We start from the raw sequence: 20,800 nt of genomic DNA, 5'->3' as shown, positions 1-20,800 counted from the left end.
AAATCTCGCCTGCACAGAAAGCTGCAGGCCGTCACTTTTGACAGATCGCAGCCATTCTGTTTTCTGTGCCGGTGAGATGAGGGACTCCCCGAACCCAAAGGAAGGAAGGCTGAAAAGCTAAGAAAATGTATGTAAAGCTTATTTAATCACTTTAGACACACCAAACACACTTACCTTTGCATTCATGCACACATCACTCACCTGAACACCGACATCTCGACCCCTCCAACCCGACGGCCCAACTCCTCCAACTTGCCGTGGTTTGGAGCCGTAGGGATTCCCACAGTTCAAGCTTAAAAATAGGGATTAGGCTAAAAACTGCCTGTTAACTACCTGTTAACAGGCAGTTAATTGGCACTAATCCCTCCCCGCCTCGGGTAGGCGGGTCCCAGTGCGGGGCGGGTATCCGCCTACTTTGAAATTGGCATGGAGGCGGGTTGGGGGCGGGACCCCCAATTTCGGGAATGTAACTCTCCGCACGCCTCCAATCCCGACTCCACGGCTCAATGAAAATCGAGGCCCTGGAGCGGGTGGGGGGGGCAATACACTATGGCCCTAAAATTGCGGTGTCTGTGATAGCACACTCTTAGTGAATGCCGTCGTAATCCCTTTGAAACACTCTGCAAAGTCTGGATTTTTGCATGCGCTTGCGCGAAACCCGAAACTTGCGGCCTGTCAACGTAAGCGTTGACAGGCCATCTGTGGGAGCTCCAAAAAAGTAATCGCTGGCGCAGAGTTGGGCTATTTGCCCAGCGGCTGGCCAGCAATTGCCCACGTAAGTTTTACGGTTGATGCAAGCAGGCATAGGGTAATTTATAGGCCTGGCCCGGGAATCCTCACAGGGAGTCACTTGTGACCTCAGAGCCCATCGAATTGGAACAGCATTTGCTAAGATACAGAGCCCTGGAACCCAGCGAGCGTTGTCTCAGGATTCTGTCAGTAACTTTATTCTGCGGAGATGCGTGTAGTCCTTCCCCGGCGACTGAACAGCAGCCGCACTTTGGAACAACACAGGTGGAGGCGCAGCACATCTACAATGGACGCTGGAAGGAGGCTAAAGCAAACAACTTTTAGGCCCCTGGTGAAACAAAAATATGATAATTTTTAAAAAATAATTTGGAACATTGTTTAAAGCCGGAAAAAATATGGGAGTGTTGTGTATGTAATATGTGTGCTACTTTGAACCTATGGACAGGACTGCACTACTTGTAGGGCGTAGTGATACGCAGTACCACTCCTGGCCATAGGGGTATAAATAGTACTGTGGGTACTGATCTCCCCTCAGTTCCCGCCTGTGGGCATGAAGTAAAGACCTACGTGCAGTCCCTACCTCCAACCAGTAAAGACCTGTTTGAGTAATACGTTTAAGTCTTTGTGTTAATTGTTCAATACAATACACATACTTAACACTGGCGACGAGTCGGTTCGAACCCTGCGGCAGTTATTCCACGGCGGCTTCGTCCAAAGACAGGACGTTGAAGAGAGGTTTCAATCCTCAACACCCCACTCAAAACTGAAGGGCAGCAGAAATCCTGACAGCTTCCAGCGACTGGAAGCGACAGGCATTAGGACCCTGAAGCCTCCATAACCTCGTGGGTAAGCCGAGCAGCGTTGGCTGCAAAGACAGGGCCACCGATCGGGAGATAAGGGCGATCGCAATCCCTGATAAGAGCCGCGGTGAAACGCGCGAGCGGGTAAGCCAGAGCCCGGGAGGGAGCGAGCAAGAGCCGCGCGAGCGGGTGAGCCAGAGGCCGGGAGCCGCTTCAAGTGCGAGGCGCAGCGCGGGCCAGCGATCGGGACCAAAGATAAGGGCCGCACTCGGACTGAAAGGCGCGGCGGCTGCAGAAGCTCAAGGTGCGAGAGCCGCGGTGCACAGCGCGGGCTATCGATCGCACAGAAGATAAGGGCCGAGAGCCGCTTCGGTCGGGAGCCACTTCGCGATCCATCGATCGCATCCGCTGATAAGGGCCGCACTCGGGCGATCGCGGCGAAGATAAGGGCCGCACTCGGGGGCTGAAGGGAGACGGCGTCGGGGGACGGGTGAAGACCGCCAAGCGCGGGAAAACCGCCATTTTGTGGGCGGAGGACGACGGCAAGAGCGGGAAGCCGCCATCTTTGATAACAAGTAAAGAAAAGAAAATCTGAGAAATTGCAAATCTACAATGCCTAAACACGGGAATATTAGCACCTTTGATAGTGACCTCGAAGATTGGGCCATATATGTTGAAAGAGTAAAAAATTATTGTAAGGCCAATAAAATTCGTGACCAAGATAAAGCTCTAACATTATTAAATTTAATGGGTGCGAAGACATACGGGCAATTGAAACACCTGTTATCACCAGATGAACCGGCGGATAAGACGTTCGATGAGATTGTTACTGTCCTGAAAGATCATCTAAACCCCACGCCGCTGATGCTAGCGGAACGATTTAAATTTTACGACAGAAGGCAGCTACAGCATGAAAGCAATGCTGAATATTTGCTGGAATTGCGTAAATTAACTAAATATTGCCAGTTTGGAACGGGACTGACAGATGCACTACGAGACAAATTTGTGTGTGGTTTATTTAAACAGGATACACAAAAGCGACTGCTCGAGGAGAATGAGCTGACGCTTGAGAAGGCGGTCACTATGGCAGCAGCACACGAAGCTGCAGCGAGAGGCACGGCAGTAATGCAGCTACGGTCACCGGAGCTCAGTGCACACAAATTGGGTGTGAGTTCTGGCAAATGTTATCGTTGTGGAAAGACAACGCATGATCAGAACCAGTGTTGGTTTAAAAACCAAGAATGTAGAACTTGTGGTAGGCTTGGACATATAGCTAGAGTATGCAGGTCAGGGAAGAAGACCAGCAACAAGAAGTCACCGCAAGGAAAATACGCAAAGGTACACAAGGTGACCGAACAGGAGTCCGATTCAGACGCTAGCAGTAATGAACTGGCTAGCTTAAGCTGTAATGAACTGGCTAGCTTAAGAGTACTCAACGCTGGTAAGGGTGCAGACCTCCAGACAATTTGGGTCACTCTTCAGATAGAAGGAGTCCAAGTAAAACTGGAATTGGACACTGGATCGGCATTGACGGTCATAAATAAGAAAGATTACGGAAAGTTATTCCAACATATTCCCCTACAGGATACGGGGATTATATTGAAAACATACACGGGGCAAAGAGTGTACCCCATCGGGAAAATAGAGGTTGCAGTGGTCCACAAGGGCGAAGACAGTCAAATAATGGACTTATATGTGATATCTGAAAGAGGTCCTCCACTACTAGGACGGGAGTGGATTAGGAAAATGAATATGGACTGGCATTTCCTACAAACAATAACGAGTGAGAACTCGGTGAAGATAGTCGGCCCAGACTCTGGAACGGATGATGGTAAGCCCAACTCAGGTGCAAAAGACAAAGTTTCAGCACAGAATTCCACTGAGCAACAACAACATAGTTTAACTGTGGATTCTGAGTCTGGCAAGTCTACTGATGTGCCCATTTCTGAGGGACACCGGGCTCGAACTCAACTCCATTTCAAACTACAACAGCAATTAGAACAAATGCTTCGCCGTTTTGAGCAAGAGTTGAATGCAACGAAAGAGTTCTTTGATATAGAGTTGGAGAATCTGGAAAGACAACAGAAGCAGCTGATGGAGAAAATGGAGCAGGAGCACACAAAACGTCTGATGTCAGAGGAGTTAACGGTCAGCCAACTCCTGCATATGCTGAAGGACAGGACTCTGAAATGGGAAAAACTTGAACACGAACTTCAATATTCAAACGAAAGGGGTTCGGAGCTCTCAAAGGTTATTGGAAGAGCTGAGGTGGCAACACAGACTGAGATGACTGCAACAGAGCAGCCCTTGGATGCCAAAAGTACGCTGACTCACGTCAACGTAGAACAACAGACCGCTGAAACAGCTGCTCCGGTAGAGGGATTGAATAGTCCGATCAATCAATCTCCAAAAGAAGTTGAAGTAGTAAAATCTCAAATGAGGTCATTAGTAAACGACTTGCTGAAAGCCCAGAAAAAGCTGGATGAAGAGGTACGCATGAAGAAGTCTCTTCAGGAAAGATGTCTGGACTTGGAACAAAAGCTGGCTAACGCCCAGCTGGGTATGGAGGAAATAGAAGACCCTCTCGCTGGCCTAGATCAGGACGACACCGAATATTACTATGTCCTGTCCTGCCCAACTTGTAACTTCGGCTCCCACCATACAGAAATCATGGAGGAGCACCGAAAGTCTACGGAACATCGGGAGAAGGTGGCTCTACTACGGAAAAAGGAGGAAGAGAAGGAGGAACTGCGCATGCAGCTGGCAGCTGACAGTGGAGCCCAGAGAGTCTCCAAGAAGCAGAAAAGGAAAAGTCGAAACAGAAGATGACCCATCTGAACCATTACCTCTACCAGATCACACACGTGGTCCCTCCGAACGGAGCCAATTCAGTTCGGAAGTTCAAACTGTTAAATCCATGGAAGGACTATTGAATGAGTCACTCCAGCAACGTGAACCGACTACACCACAGAGATTGAATCTGTGAACTGTTTTCCGCAGAGACTGAATCTGTGATCTGTTTTGACATGAAGTTATCTATGTATCTATGTTATTCTGTTATGTAAACCTGAAGTTATATATGTTATTACGTTATGTTAAATGGGGAGATGACTGTAAAGCTAAGAAGGGAGGAATGTTGTGTAGGTAATGTGTGCTACTTTGAACCTATGGACAGGACTGCACTACTTGTAGGGCGTAGTGATACGCAGTACCACTCCTGGCCATAGGGGTATAAATAGTACTGTGGGTACTGATCTCCCCTCAGTTCCCGCCTGTGGGCATGAAGTAAAGACCTACGTGCAGTCCCTACCTCCAACCAGTAAAGACCTGTTTGAGTTATACGTTTAAGTCTTTGTGTTAATTGTTCAATACAATACACATACTTAACAAGTGTGATGTTGAATGTCCGGCGTTAAAGGGGCAACATCTTGCAAAACTTTTGAAAGAGTCTATCAGGGTTATTTAAATCATGTTGTGAGAGAGGGGAATAAGTTTGTGACTCCGTTTGTACCTCAGAGTCTGAGAGAGACAGAGGGAACGGAAGCAGAAAAAGAGGAAACAACTTCTCCAAAACTGATCCCAACCCATCACCAAGGCTGGGGATAAATAACCTCACCACCTTCTTAGGATTGGGGAGTTTAACCACTTTAGTCACTTTCTTATTTGAGCTCTGTTTGGAATTAGAGTTTATTTTATTTATTTTTCTTGTATGTTTAATGGCAGTGTTGAAGAGGGAAAGAGAAACTTGAAGCAACTTCTTCTGCCAAAGCTGCAATGAGACTTGAAAGAATTTAAAGATTTTTAATAAACTTTTCACAAAAAATAAGTGTAAAAACACTTTATTCCCCCTAAATTTTGAATATGATTTTGGAAGAAACAAGCAAAAATCAAGTTTCCCCTCATCTAGACAAGTTTCAACTAGGTCTTGAAGTCCAAGCACTTTTAAAGAGGCTCTGAAATGCTTAAAACGTTTTAAAATTGAAATTTCTCAATATTTGATTTTGAGCGATCGAGTGAAATGAGTAGCTTTACACAAACATGCAACTATGTTGTCCGGGGGGGGGGGGGGGCGGAGGGGAGGAAGGATTTGTAGGAGTTACATATATTTTTTTAAAGTCAATCAAAAGTATTAAGTCGTTTAGGAAGAGAACCAAAAAAGGGGAAAACACAACCATTTTATTTTGTCTGTTGTTTTATAGTCCTAACAAGTCCCAGGAACAATATAAATATAGATTTCCTCTTAACATTTAGTGGAGTGTTAATAGATACAAGAGTTATGTAATGATGTATAAAAATTGCAGGAAGCTACTTTAGAAAAAAACACTTGGTTTATTGAGAAAAGACATAGAGAATACTTGATTAAACCGATAATGTACAATTTCGATGTTATAAATGTTTGAAATAGGAGATTAAAATTTGAGAGCACAATGAAGTTTGTTTCCCGCTATTTAATTGCCAAGTACCTAAAATAATTCAACACTTTTTGTGATAAGAGCAGGGATTAATATTGCGAAGAATGTTTGAGAGAAAAACATTAGAAGCGAAATTCGTAAACTAACATCTTCATGTCACCATATTAGTAAACATTTCCAAGTCAGTCTGATTGGTTCTCCTGTCCAGGAAGAAAGATGAATATTTATTTCTGTTAAATCATAGCTTTTCCTGCTTTTTGTTTCAGTGACGCAAATTGTGTATTTTTTTTCTGCACTTGTTAATAAATGCTGCATTTCTGACATGTTACATGGGTGGGGGGGAGGGGGGGCGGGTGGTGCGGGTTCAAGAAGACAACGTTTATTAATGGAAGTGACTGAAGTTGAAAATACGGATACCCATTTTTGTTCAGTTCTTTTTAATATTGTGAACTAAAGAACAAATGAATACAAATTGCACGAATAGATATGCCTCTTTCAGTACACCGTGGGCTTTTAGATAGTTTGTCGCTGCTTAACCATGTAACTGAGTGACATTTCTGAAGTGTTAATGCATTATTATGCAGTTCTTTTATATGCCAGTCATTTCTGACAAGTAATTAAAAAAAAAAAAGTTTGTACATGATGAACTAAAAGCTTTTATTACTACCGTAAATAAACTTGCAGAATGGGCATGTAAATGACAAATACATTTTAATATAGATTTACCAAGTGTGAGGTGGTGTATTTTGGTAGGAGGAATAAGGAGGCTAGCTACTCCTTGGAAAATAAAAATCTAAATGGAGGAGATGTGCAAAGGAATGTAGGGGTATAGATTCACAAATCATTAAAAGTAGCAACACAGGTTAAAAAGCCATAGAAGTGCAGATAAAGCACAAGGGTTCGTTTCTAGAGGAATAGAATTTAAAAGCAGAGAAGTTATGTTAAACTTGTATAGAACCTTGTCCGATTGTCTCAAATCATGAGACAGTGGGGTGGCAATATGGCATTACTGTATATATGCTTTTAAGTGGTTGCTGTTGCTGTCATTGTTGTAGTAAAAGTTGTTGTTGTTGTAAAATTGGCCCACGGACAAAAAGGTCGCGCTCAAAGGTGTTTGTGAAAATTAAAGAGAATATTGGCAACGTCCCAATATGCAATTGTAACGGTTTTATGCTGCATTCCAAAATTGTCCCCAGGACTTCTGTCCCAAGTTACAGGTTATTACTTCAAACCTATTTATCTGATCAGCCAGTTTGAACAGGTCTTCAGTAACTGAGAGAAATGTCTCCATTGTTAACTACTTATAGCCAAATTATAAATGTATGTATAAAAAACACATTTCCATTGTACTATAGTGAATGGTGGAAATCTTCCCCTAATATTCCTTTGCTTGTGTGGAACGTAAACACCGGCATGGACCAGTTGGGCCGAATGGCTTGTGTCTGTGCTGTACCTTCCATGTAATTTTTTCTATGTAAAGTGCTGCTCAATCTTGTCTCCTTTTCACTGGCAAGTTTCCCTGAGCCCTGTGCTAGAGGCATTAAATTTAAATGCCTGTTTAAATCAATTTAAAATTGCCATATTACCATGTACTAATTTTATAAGCAGCTGTGCTAATTACCGACACACCTGTCCTGATGATCGCGTTGTCTCTGGCGAGCAGGTTACTCGCACGCAGCCAAATGCGCTTCCACTAAACCCGGAAGGCGGGTTGCGGTCGCGCTTGAAATTTCTACAATTTTTCATTCCCTCCCAGGCCCCAATCCACCAGTTCTTGGCAGTTAAGATTCCCCCCACACTGTTTAATTATCCTAAAAAGAGCAAAAAATAAATCAAAGGAATTAAAATTTGTTCCACGTTAGGAAACCATACAAGAGAAAGTGTTGACTTCATATCACATTTTAAAAATATTTGTGTCCAAGTACTACACTCAGTTTGCCGATGTTCTAGGTTTTTACAAGTTTCAGATACTTCAGACAAGGCACAAACCAATTCCAAATCAGGTGCACACAAATATCAGAGATCCAATGTAAACTTCTGAAAAAGCTGAATTTTGCAAGTGAAGTTTTAGAAGAATTTTCTTACCCCAATAATGCTCAACCCTTTGAGGTAGTCCATCCGTGGTTGGGCTTGAGGAACACATCCAGCAACTACCACCTTTTTATCTTGTTCTTGAGCTTTCCTGAAGCGGAAATAACGGGATGTGGAATTAGAGTAATATTTTACATAGAGTAACTAATTTAGGTCAAGAAAATTACAACTCCAATACAAATTTAGCACCTCTTTATATAAAAAAATAAAAAAAAAATTAATATAATTAGGAACATAGGAACAGGAGTAGACCATTCAGCCTCTCGAGTCTGTTCCACCATTCAATGGGGTCATGGCTGATCTGCGACCTAACTCCATTTACCCCCTTAATACCTTTGGTTAACAGAAAGCTAGTGATCTCAGATTTAAAATGAACAATTGATCCAGCATCAATTGCCGTTTGCGATAGTGCGTTCCAAACTTCTACCACAGTGTGTAGAAATGTTTCCTAATTTCATTCCTGAAAGGTGTGGCTCTAACTTTTAGACTATGCCCCCTAGTCCTAGAATCCCCAACCAGTGGAAATAGTCTCTCTATCTACCTTATCTGTTCCCCTTAATATCTTGAAAACTTCGATCAGATTACTCCATAAATTTCTAAGTTCTAGGGAATACAACCCTAATTTGTGTAATCTCTGCTCGTAACTTAACCCATGAAGTCTGGGTTTCATTCTGGTAAATCTGCGCTGTACTCCCTCCAAGGCCAATATATCCTTCCTAAGGTGTGGTGCCCAGAATGTCTCAGTACTGCAGGTGTGGTCTAACCAGAGTTTTGTGCAGCTGCAGCATAACTTCTACCCCCTTGTATCCTAGTCCTCTAGATATAAAGGCCAGCATCCCATTAGCCTTTTTGATTATTTTCTGTTCCTGTTCATGACATTTTAATGATCTATGTACCTGGACCCCAAGACTCTTTGGACATCCACTGTTTTCAGCTTTTCACCATTTAGAAGGTGCCCTGTTCTATTCCTTTTTAGGTCCAAAGTGGATGACCTCACATTTACTTACATTGAAATCCATTTGCCCCAGTTTTGCCCATTCACTTAATCTGTCGATATCCCTTTGTGATTTTATGCTTTCATCTACACTGCCTACAATGCCACCTATCTTTGTGGCATTGGCAAATTTGAATATATGACTTTCTATGCCATCATCCAAGTCGTTAATAAATAGTGAATAGTTGAGGCCCCAACACACATCCCTGCGGGACACCACTAATCACATCCTGCCAGTTAGAGTACCTACCCATTATCCCTACTCTCTGTCTCTTGCCGCTCAGCCAATTTCCTAACCAGGTCAATAATTTGCCCTCAATTTCATCGGCTTCTATCTTAGAAATCAGTCTCTTATGTGGGATTTTATCAAATGCCTTTTGGAAGTCTATATAAATAACATCCATAAACATTCCCCTGTCCACTACTTTAGTCACCTCTTCAAAAAATTCAATCAGATATGTCAGGCATGACCTGCCTTTCACAAATCCATGCTGGCTCTTTCTCATCAACTGAAAATTTTCAAGGTGTTCAGTCACCATCTCCTTAATTATAGACTCTAGCAATTTTCCGACAACAGATGTTAGGCTAACTAGTCTACAATGCCCTACAATCTGCAATGTGCTCACCTCCTTCCTTTAAAACCCTGGGATGGTAACCATCTGGTCCTGGGGATGTGTTACTCTTTAGTGCCATTATTTTCTTCATTACTGTTATTTTACTTACTTCAATTTTATTGAGTCCCTGTTCCTGATTCAATATTAGTTTCCTTGGGATTTCCAGCATGCTATCCTCTTCTACTGTAAATACTGACGCAAAGTAATTATTCAACATGTACGCCATTTCCTTATCATTGATAAAATCACCACTTTCAGTTTTTAAGGGGTCAACATGGCTCCTGACTACCCTCTTTTTCCTAATGTAATTGTAAAAATTCTTCGTATTGATTTTGAAATCCCTTGTAAGTTTCTTTTCATACTCCCTTTTTGCAGCTTAGTATCTGTTTTGTGACCCTTTGCTGTTCTTTGTATCTTTCCCATTCGCCAGGATCTGTGCTATTTTTTGCATTTTTGTATGCTTTTTCCTTTAGTTTTATGCTGTCCCCGACTTCTTTAGTCGTCCATGGCTTTTTTTTTGGCAAGTAGAGCTCTTGCCCCTCAGGTGTATGAACTGGTTCTGTATCACAATAAATTATTTTTTAAAACATCTCCCACTGATCTCCAGTCATTTTACCCATTAACAGATTTGCCCAGTTTACTGTGAACAGTCTCTACCTCATCCCATTGAAATCAGCCTTACTTAAATCTAGAATCTTAGTAGATGTTTCGCATTTCTCCCTTTCAAACGCTACGTTGAACTCGATCATGTTATGATCACTATTGGATAAATGTTCACGCAGTTAGGCTGCTAACTAAATCTGGCTCATTACTCATTACTAAATCCAATATGGCTTGCCCCCTTGTTGCCTCAAGGACATACTGTTGTAGAAAACTATCCCAGGCACACTTAAGAGATTCACGACCTTTCTGACAGCTGCTAGTCTGCTTTTCCCAATCCATATGAAAATTAAAACTCCCATTAAAACCACTCTGCCTTTACTACATGCTACATATTTACGTTTATTAAACCTTTTGTAAAGATTAAAACCAAACTGAACAGTCCTATGTCCACAGTATTTAACCTGTGAACCAAATTAAGGCAGAAGCTTTATCAAGTTCTTCACAATTACTACTTCCTAGTCATAAGGTTGAAAGTTTGATACTGAACTATTTCCAATGCAGTACACACATTTAATGCAACTGAACTAATTATTAATACAAGTATTCACAGTCTAAGTTTAATAACATCACTGTCCATTTGTTCTGTAAAATTCAATCAAGATACTTTCCTTACAGATTTTAAATTCAAGTCTTTTATGAACCGTATACCTGGCAAATGATATGATAAAATATTGCCAATCTACTTTCATGGGACTTGCAGCTTTTGAACAATGCACCAAACTGTTAAAGCCCATAGTGCTTCTGCAATATGACAACCTTGAAAAGTTGCAAAAGCTGACCAACTTCAAAAAAGCTGACAGTATCAATAGAGCAGGCAACACAAAAATAGCCCTAATACAGACCTATGATTTTACATTCAATGTGCCAAGGAACCTAGATTGGTCATTATTTGAGCTACAATATTCACTACATTTCAATCATCACCTATATTGCAGAAGAGTGTGAAAAAAATGCAGATTTCTCCCTTCATTTTTGATACAGTAATATGTACTGGTACTGTTTCTAAATCTGATTGTTAATTTGTTTTAAAATTGTTCACACAGTTGTCACAATTATAGAGGCACTTTTCACCTCCACCTCACCCCGAGTTTATGCTGGCATTCTTCTCTGTCTCTGTCAGCATAGTTCAATTGGTAGAACACTTGTCTCTGAATCAGAAGGTTGTGGCTTCAAACATCACTCCAGTACTGGAGCCCACAATATAAGCTGAAATTCCAGGGAGGTACTAAGGGTGTACGGTATTGTCTCAAGACTCCGTCCTTTGCAAGTGACATTAAACCAAGACCCTGGCTCGGGTCAACATTAAAGATTTCACTATTCAAAGAGGAGCAGGGAATTCTCTCAATATGCTGGCCAATATTCTCCCTCATTAATAATTTAAAAAGCTTAATTGGTCATTAAACTCACTGTAATTTGTGGAACTGTGCTGTTTGCAAAATGGCTGCCATGATGCCAACAAAATGAGAGTGATGCCAAATACTTTGTGATATTTGAGACATAAAATGATGAAAGTTCTTTCTTTTCCGCTCATATTCGTACCAACACTTCTCTCCCATAATTCATGCTGGTACTCTTTTGCCTTTCTCCCAATTCAATATGGCACTACATAAATGCAAGTTCTTTTGAAATAAGGTTTTTAACAAATAAAGACGCCCCAAGGTGCTTCGTAGAGATATGAGGAAAACAGAGTTTTGGGGGCGGCGGGGGGGCGATGTGTAAAGTGTTTGTAGGGCTGGAGGAGGTTACAGAGATAGGGAGGGGCAAGGCCATGGAGGAATTTAAACAGAAGAATAAGAATCTGAGGCACAGGCCGATAGGGAGTCAATGTCGGTCACCACATGATGGGCAAGCAGGACTTGGTATGGGATAGGATATGCGCAGCACTTTTGGGCGCGTTCTGGTCTGCATTTAACATCCAAGATTCTTAAAACTACACAAGCATTTTAACAAAAAAATTACAGCTAACAAGTAATGTTCTAATAGCATCAAGTGCTAGTTAGCAACAGTTCCAGAAATCTGGGATCTGGAACTGTTTTTATAATCACATTAGTATTGATGTTTAATTTTTAAGGACAAACAAATTCTTAAAATGTAGCACCTTTGTTACTGCAGTTTACAAATATCTGATTATACAGCTGAATAAAAATATCAAGAATCTCCTATGGTGCAATTTATGATCGTCTTCCACTCAAATGTCTTCACACCAGAAAATGGTTACAATATGGAATTTTCTGCCACAAACTGTTGTTGAAGCAAAATCCATAAATTCTTAAAGGAATTACAGTAATTTTGTGTTATCCGGAGGCTAACTGTCCGGCAAGCTCGAGCCACCGGCAAAAATCAAAAGCCGCTTTTTATTCTTTTTGTTTCTTTTCTTCGCCTTTTTTTTTGAACAGTCAAGCTCTGCAAGGTCTGTAGCTAAGCAACAGCTTCAGCTAGAGACGCTACAGAGACGCTTGCCGACTGTTTAGAGCCTGTTGCTAAGCAACAGGGTTTGTTGATTCATACGGAGATGAAAATCTCCATATGTTTCAACATTAGCTCTGGAGTGTCCGGCAATTTTGAAGGAACGGCAGCAGCTCGGTCCCGTCGGTGCCGGATAGCACAAAGTTTCCTGCAGTTGCTTGAAAAAGAGAAATATTAGAGGGTACTGGGAATGACTGGAACAGTGGAATTAGATAAGGTAACTCATTTGGTTAAAAACACTGGCACACACTGTAACATTGCATAATTCACAAGATAAACAAGTTGTCACCTCCAGGTTCAACTTGTCCAATGCTCACCCTACATAAACTTCAACTCGCCCAAAACTGTAACCACGTCCTAACCTGCGCTGTGTTCTGCTCCTCATCACCCATGCCCCCTCACAGACCTCAACTAGCTCCCTGTCCCTCAACAAATCCCTTCACAGCCTCACCCCACTCTACCTCTGCAACCTCTACCAGCTCAATATTCAAGCACAGACCCATCACTCTTCGACGCTGGCCTCTTACTTCAACCCCCCTCGACCCCACCCACTGACCAGCGATGTTAGAGTCAACAGCTGTATTAGCCACACCGCCCTAACTAAGCCCACTCCTTCCACCTTGCTACCTTCTCTTGAACGCTCTTTAACTAAAACTCTGGCCGTTACCTGTAATTCTCCTATTATGCTCGCCTGTCCATTTTAAACTGTATGAAGCACTTTGCAACATTTACTACAGCAAGGAGCGACATAAATGCAAGCTGTTGTATGTATTTAGCGGCTGTTATAGCAGTTACACATTAGGCCAATGGAAAGGTGGTCTTCTCAGTGAGGGCATGAAAGTCTTTAGGATCTCCTCAGTTTTCTAGCAGCAACTTTGAAAGAGGCTAGCAAGGAGCTGAAGAAGCTTGTTTGTGCCTCCAGGTATCAGGAGTGGTATTGTGATTGCTCACTGTAGGCGAGTGTTAAAACTGTCCAGCTTGAGAACTTATGCCAGCTCCAATACTTAAGTATGCTTTTTTGATTACATGTCCCTCCTGTGTTCAATGGAACTTAGTCCACATTTCTAAAAACTGATAACTTCCATATTCATTTGCACAAATTCTCAGAGGCTGGCAATGCTCGACACACTGCTAAACAGCTGTGTACACATAGCCCACCCCATTTCAGCAATGTTATCACTCAGGTTGGCTTGATTTTGAAACCTGTATGTGTCACTTTCATGATATACTATGTCTTGTAGTCAAACACTGAAGGTGCTGATTGCTCTTCCTGTTGCTCTTGCTGTCAGCATCTAGTCCAGCAATCTTTTTTCTAACACAAGAATCTGGTTTTTGAATCATACCAAATCTTAGCTATGAAATGGCTTGTGAGGACTTTGTCCTCCATTTGGCAATCTCAAAAGACTGGACTCAATCATACTGAAGAAATATGTTGTCATCCCGCTGTCCTGCTCGGCAGCCTCCAACACATCCACCAAAAGGCAGCAAAGTAGCTTATTCCTGTCTAAGCCATTTTCTCTCCAAATTTTACTTCCAACAACTCCAACTTTGCAGCATGGTCTCAGACTCCTTTCACATGGCTGTTGCAGAAAGGATCTTAATGCAATCCAACGGACTGCAATGTATATCATGGAAGCAGATACTTGATGTATTTGAATGTGCATTACTTGCAAACAAGAAATTGATCTCTCTGCATAAATTGTCATACTTTTAACTGTGCTTAATACATGACATCCTGATTAGGCTGCAAAAAGCAATTGCTAACAGAAAATCAATATCAGAGGATGCAAAAACTTTTTCAGTTCCTCAAAGACTTCAAAAATCTCTGACAACACTAATACTTCAAGATTGTTTGCTATAAGACTCTCCACGAAAGGACAGTATGATCATTTAAAAAGTCTTGCAGCCTTTGTGGCGGGTTAGTTACTTCTTGTGCTGCAGCATGGAACTGAACCACATAGGCCAGGAAGGTCCCCAAAGTTTGATCCCCAGACTAGAGAATTAATTGATCTCAGCCACAGTGGTGATAAGGCACAACAAATAGTCTTAGCATCCCTCAACAGGGAAAAAAGACAGCACCAGATTATTATCCAGTGTCTTGTCATATGTGGATATCAAGAAAAGGCAGGTCGGAGCCTGGCTGTGATGCCTCCCGCAGTTATTTGAGCCCACATCAGAATGGCTACTTGGGCAAGACAATGAAGGATGCTCAATGCCTGTTAAATCACATCCCGCTACGAGTCACTGAATTCAGGAAAGGTTGGGGGGGGGGTGGATTGGGGAAGTAAAATGAACAATTTTTAAAATTACAGCCGCACAAAATTTATTTTAAGGTGGCACACCCTGCATTATTCTAATAATGAAGCAATAGTAGAATCCTGTTTTGTAACTCTATGTGAAAAGTCGAGTACTGCTTTTACATCAGTGCACATTACCGAAGCTATTTCCATTCAACAACTTGTACTTATATAGCGCCTTTAATGTACCAAAACATTATCAAACAAAATTTGACACATAAGGAGATAGTTGTTGTACAGGGCCTTGGTGTGACCACATCTTGAGTATTGTGTGCAGTTTTGGTCGCCTTAACTGAGGAAGGATGTTCTTGCCATGGAAGGAGTGCAGCGAAGATTCACCAGGCTGATACCTGGGACGCTTCCTGTGTCCCTGACGACTATGTGTGCGGGAAGTGTGTCCAGCTGCAGCTCATGTGGGACCGCATGACGGCCCTTGAGCTGCAGATGGACTCACTTTGGAGCATCCACGATTCTGAGAGGGGTGTGGATAGCACATTTAGTGAGTTGGTCACACCGCAGGTTAAGGCCAGCGTAGACAGTACATGGGTGACCAAAAGGCAGAGCAAGGGCAGGAAGGTAGTGCAGAAATCCCCTGGGGTTGTCTCCCTTAGCAACAGGTTCACCGTCTTAGGTACTGTTGTCGGGGGGGGTGACGCATCGGGGGAAGGCACCAGCAGCCAGGCTCATGGCACCATGACTGGCTCTGTTGCAAAGAAGGGAGGGAAAAAGAGTGGCAGGGCTATAGTAATAGGGGATTCGATTGTAAGGGGAATAGATAGGGGTTTCTGTGGTCGCGACCGAGACTCCAGGATGGTATGTTGCCTCCCTGGTGCAAGGGTCAAGGATGTCTCGGCGCGGGTGCAGAACATTCTGGAGGGGGAGGGGGAACAGCCAGTTGTCGTGATACATGTTGGTACCAACGACGTAGCTAAAAAAAGGGAAGAGGTCCTACAAGTAGAATTTAGGGAGTTAGGAGCCAAGCTAAAAAGTAGGACCTCGAAGGTAGTAATCTCTGGATTACTACCAGTGCCACGTGCTAGTAAGAGTACAGAGAACAGGATAGTTAGGCTAAATACGTGGCTTGAGCAGTGGTGTAAGAGGGAGGGTTTTAAATTTTTGAGGCATTGGAACCAGTTTTGTGGTAGGTGTGACCTATACAAAAGGGACGGTCTACACCTGTGCAGAGATGGAACTGATGTTCTCGGGGTAATTTTTGATAAAGCAGTTCGGGAGCATTTAAACTAGTATGGCAGGGGGCTAGAAACCTATGTAGTGAAATAGAGGAAAGTGAAAGGCAGACAGAAATAAATGGTAAAAGGGTGAGGAACAAAAAACAAAGGGCCAAACTAATTCATAAAAAATGTGAGCATAAAAAAAGCCTGAGGGTTTTATACCTTAATGCGAGAAGCATCAGGAACAAGGTAGATGAATTAGCTGTGGAAATAGAGGTTAATAATTATGATCTAATTGGGATTACGGAAACATGGTTGCAGGGTGAGCAGGGCTGGGAGCTTAACATACAGGGGTATTCAGTATTTAGGAAGGATCGACAAAAAAGAAAGGGAGGAGGGGTAGCATTGCTAGTAAAAGAGGGGATAAATGCAATTGAAAAGAAGGATATTAACTCAGTTAATACAGAATCTATATGGGTGGAGCTAAGAAATAGCGAGGGGCGAAAAACATTAATAGGAGTGGTATATAGGCCTCCAAATAGTAAAATAGAGGTTAGGGAGGGCATCACGAGGGAAATTAGAGAAGCGTGCAATAAGAGCACAGCTGTCATCATAGGTGACTTTAACTTACATATAGATTGGACTAGCCTAATCAGTAAAAATAATGAGGAGGAGGAATTCCTTGAGTGTTTAAGGGATGGTTATCTGGATCAATATGTCGAGGAACCAACTCGGGAACAGGCTATATTGGACTGGGTACTGTGCAATGAGAAGGGACTAATCAGTAATCTTGTTGTACGGGGACCCTTGGGTCAGAGCGATCATAACATGATCGATTTCTCACTCGAAATGGAGAGCGAAGAAATTGACTCAGAGACTAAGGTCCTGAATTTAAACAAGGGGAATTATGATGCCATGAGACGGGAACTGAGTAGGTCTGATTGGACAACGTTCCTGGGAGGACTGGAGGTAGATAAACAATGGCAAACATTTAAAGATAGAATGACAAAATTGCAAAAATTGTTTATACCAATCTGGCATAAAAGGAAATCTAAAAAGGTGACTCAACCGTGGATAACAGGGGAAATTAGAGACAGCATAAAATCCAAAGATAGGGCGTATAAAATAGCCAAAAAAAGCGCCAGAGCGGAAGATTGGGAACAGTTTAAGATAGAGCAAAGGAGGGCAAAGGGCATGATCAAGAGGGGCAAAATAGCTTACGAAAACAAGCTGGCGGAAAATATAAAAACTAACTCCAAAAGCTTTTATAAATATATCAAAAGGAAAAGACTGGTGAAAACCAAAGTTGGTCCATTGCAGTCAGATACGGGGGAATATATAATGGGAAATAAGGAAATGGCAGATCAACTAAATGCATACTTTGGGTCAGTCTTTACGAAGGAAGACACAAAAAACCTCCCTGGGATATCGGGAAAAATAGGGACATTGGCAAAGGAGGAACTGACGCAAATCAATATCTCTAAGGATATGGTGTTAAGGAAGCTAAAGGGATTGAAGGTGGACAAATCCCCAGGGCCTGATAACATGCATCCTAGGGTACTGAAGGAGGTGGCCCTAGAGATAGCGGATGCACTAAGGATGATTTTTCAGAATTCATTAGACTCGGGAACAGTGCCGATGGATTGGAGGGTAGCTAACGTTACCCCACTATTCAAAAAGGGGGGTAGGGAAAAAGCAGGTAATTACAGACCTGTAAGCCTTACATCAGTTGTGGGCAAAATGCTGGAGTCCATCATTAAGGATGAAATAGCGGAGCACTTAGCAAATGGGGACAGGATAGGACAGAGTCAACATGGATTTACAAAGGGTAAATCGTGCTTGACTAATCTATTGGAATTTTTTGAGGGAGTAACTGGTAGAATAGATGGGGGAGAGCCAGTAGATGTGGTGTACCTGGACTTCCAAAAGGCCTTCGATAAGGTCCCACATAAAAGATTAGCATGGAAAATTGAGGCTCATGGGATAAAGGGGAAAGTTTTGGCGTGGATAGGGAACTGGCTGTCAGATAGAAAACAGAGAGTTGGAATAAACGGCTCATTTTCTGAATGGCAGGCAGTAACAAGTGGGGTACCACAGGGATCTGTCCTGGGCCCCCAGCTGTTCACAATTTACATTAATGACCTGGATCAGGGAGTCGGATGCAGCATTTCCAAATTTGCAGACGACACTAAACTAGGAGGGGGGGTGGGCTCAGAGGAAGAGACCAGGAAGCTCCAGAGCGATTTGGACAGACTGGGCGATTGGGCGGATAAATGGCAGATGCACTATAATGTGGACAAGTGCGAAGTTATCCACCTTGGGTGCAGGAACGGGAGGGCAAATTATTATTTAAATGGCAATAGATTGGGAGAGGGGGAAGTACAGAGAGACCTGGGTGTTCTTGTACACCAGTCACTGAAGGCGAGCATGCAGGTGCAACAGGCGGTCAAGAAGGCAAACGGTATGCTGGCCTTCATAGCAAAAGGGTTAGAATACAGGAACAGGGATACCTTGCTGCAGCTGTACAGGGCACTGGTGAGACCACACCTCGAGTACTGTGTACAGTTTTGGTCGCCTCATCTGAGGAAGGATGTTCTTGCCATGGAGGGGGTGCAGCGGCGATTCACCAGGCTGATACCAGGAATGGCGGGAATGACCTATGAGGAGAGACTATGTAGTTTAGGGATGTACACACTGGAGTTTAGAAGATTGAGAGGGGACCTCATAGAAGTGTATAAAATTCTGACAGGTCTAGACAGACTGGATGCAGAAGGAATGTTTCCCTTGGCGGGTGAGAACAGAACTAGAGGACATAATTTAAGGATAAGGGCTAAACCATTTAGGACAGAGATGAGGGGGAATTTCTTCACTCAGAGAGTGGTGAACCTGTGGAACTCATTGCCACAGAGGGCAGTGTACGCCAGCTCATTAAATATATTTAAGAGGGAATTAGATATATTTCTACGGGCAAAAGGGGTTAAGGGTTACGGAGAGAAGGCGGGGACGGGATACTGAATTAAAGGATCAGCCATGATCTCATCGAATGGCGGAGCAGGCACGAAGGGCCGAATGGCCTACTCCTGCTCCTATCTTCTATGTATCTATGTATCTATGACAGGAATGACGTATGAGGAGAGATTGGGTCGATTGGGCTTGTACTCGCTGGAGTTTAGAAGAATGAGAGGGGATCTCATTGAAATGTATAAAATTCTAACAGGACTAGACAGACTAGATGCAGGAAGGATGTTCCCGATGGCCGGGGAGTCCAGAACCAGGGGTCACAGTCTAAGGATAAGGGGTAAGCCATTTAGGACAGAGATGAGGAGGAATTTCTTCAGCCAGCGAGTGGTGAACCTGTGGAATTCTCCACCACAGAAGTAGAGGCCAATTCATTAAATATATTCAAGAAGGAGTTGGATATATTTCTTAAGGCTAAAGAGATCAAGGGATATGGGGAGAAAGCAGGGACAGGGTACTGAATTTGGATGATCAGCCATGATCGCATTGAATGGCGGAGCAGGCTCGAGGGGCCGAATGGCCTACTCCTGCTCCTATCTTCTATGTTTCTATGGTAGGATGAGGTATGTTTTAAGTGTCTTAAGTCGGAAAGAGAGGTAGAGAGGTTTAGGCAGGGAATTCTAGAACACCAGGCCTCGGCAGCTGATGGAGCAATTCAAATCGACGATGCGCAAGAGGTCAGATTTGGAGGAGCGCAGATATCTCGGAGGGTTGTAGGGCTGAAGGAGATTACAGAGGTCGGGAGGGGCAAGACAATGTAGGGATTTGAAAACAAGGATGCAAAGTTTAAAATCGAGGTGTTGCTTAACCAGGAGCCAATGTAGTTCAGCAAGCACAGGAGTGATGGGCGAACGGGACTTGGTGCGAGTTAGGACACGGGCAGCCAAGTTTTGGATGATCTCAACGTTACGAGGGTGGAAGATGGGAGGCCGGCCAGGAGTGTGTTGGAATAGTCAAGTCGAGAGGTAACAAAGGCATGGATGAGGTTTTCAGCAGCAGATGAGCTGAGGCAGGGCAGGAGTCAAGTGATGTTACGGAGTTCAAAATAGCCAGTCTTGGTGATGGCGCGGATATGTACTTGGAAGCTAATCTCGGGGTTAAATAGGGCATCAAGGTTGGGAACAGTCCGGTTTAGCCGCAGACAGTTGCCAGGGAGAGGAATGGAGTCGGTGGCTCGGGAACAGAGTTTGTGACCGGGGCCGAAAACAATGGCTTTGGTCTTCCCAATATTTAGTTGGAGGAAATTTCTGCTCAACCAGGAGTGGCTGTCGGAAAAGCAGTCAGACAATTTAGCTACAATGGAGGGGTCGAGAGAGGTGGTGGTGAGGTAGAGCCGGGTGTCGTCAGCTGTAGATGTGGAAACTGACGCTGTGTTTTCGGATGACGATGCCAAGGGGCAGCATTTAGAGGAGAAATAGGTGGGGGCTTAGGAGAGATCCTTGGGGGAAACGAGAGGTAACTGTGGGAACGGGAAGAGAAGCCATTGCAGGTGATTCCTTTGCTACGATTAGACAGATAAGAAT

The 20,800-nt window shown here is 43.2% G+C and overlaps 1 protein-coding gene across 1 annotated transcript in view; it reads right to left on the bottom strand.

Annotated features, from left to right (window-relative positions):
- The window catches only part of LOC147117711 (threonylcarbamoyladenosine tRNA methylthiotransferase-like), a 414,417-nt gene that overhangs the window by 82,342 nt on the left and 311,275 nt on the right, over window positions 1-20,800 (bottom strand). The window contains exon 5 of the mRNA XM_085988929.1: window positions 8,048-8,144. Coding sequence (XP_085845055.1) covers window positions 8,048-8,144 — 97 coding nt within the window. The remainder of the gene's footprint in view (window positions 1-8,047; window positions 8,145-20,800) is intronic.

Source organism: Somniosus microcephalus, chromosome 5 (assembly GCF_052327205.1).
Source record: "Somniosus microcephalus isolate GS21.2 chromosome 5, FLI_Smic_1.0, whole genome shotgun sequence".
Classification (NCBI taxonomy): domain Eukaryota; kingdom Metazoa; phylum Chordata; class Chondrichthyes; order Squaliformes; family Somniosidae; genus Somniosus; species Somniosus microcephalus.
Note: the sequence above shows the minus strand (reverse complement) of the source record. Positions and strands in the feature narration are given on the sequence as shown.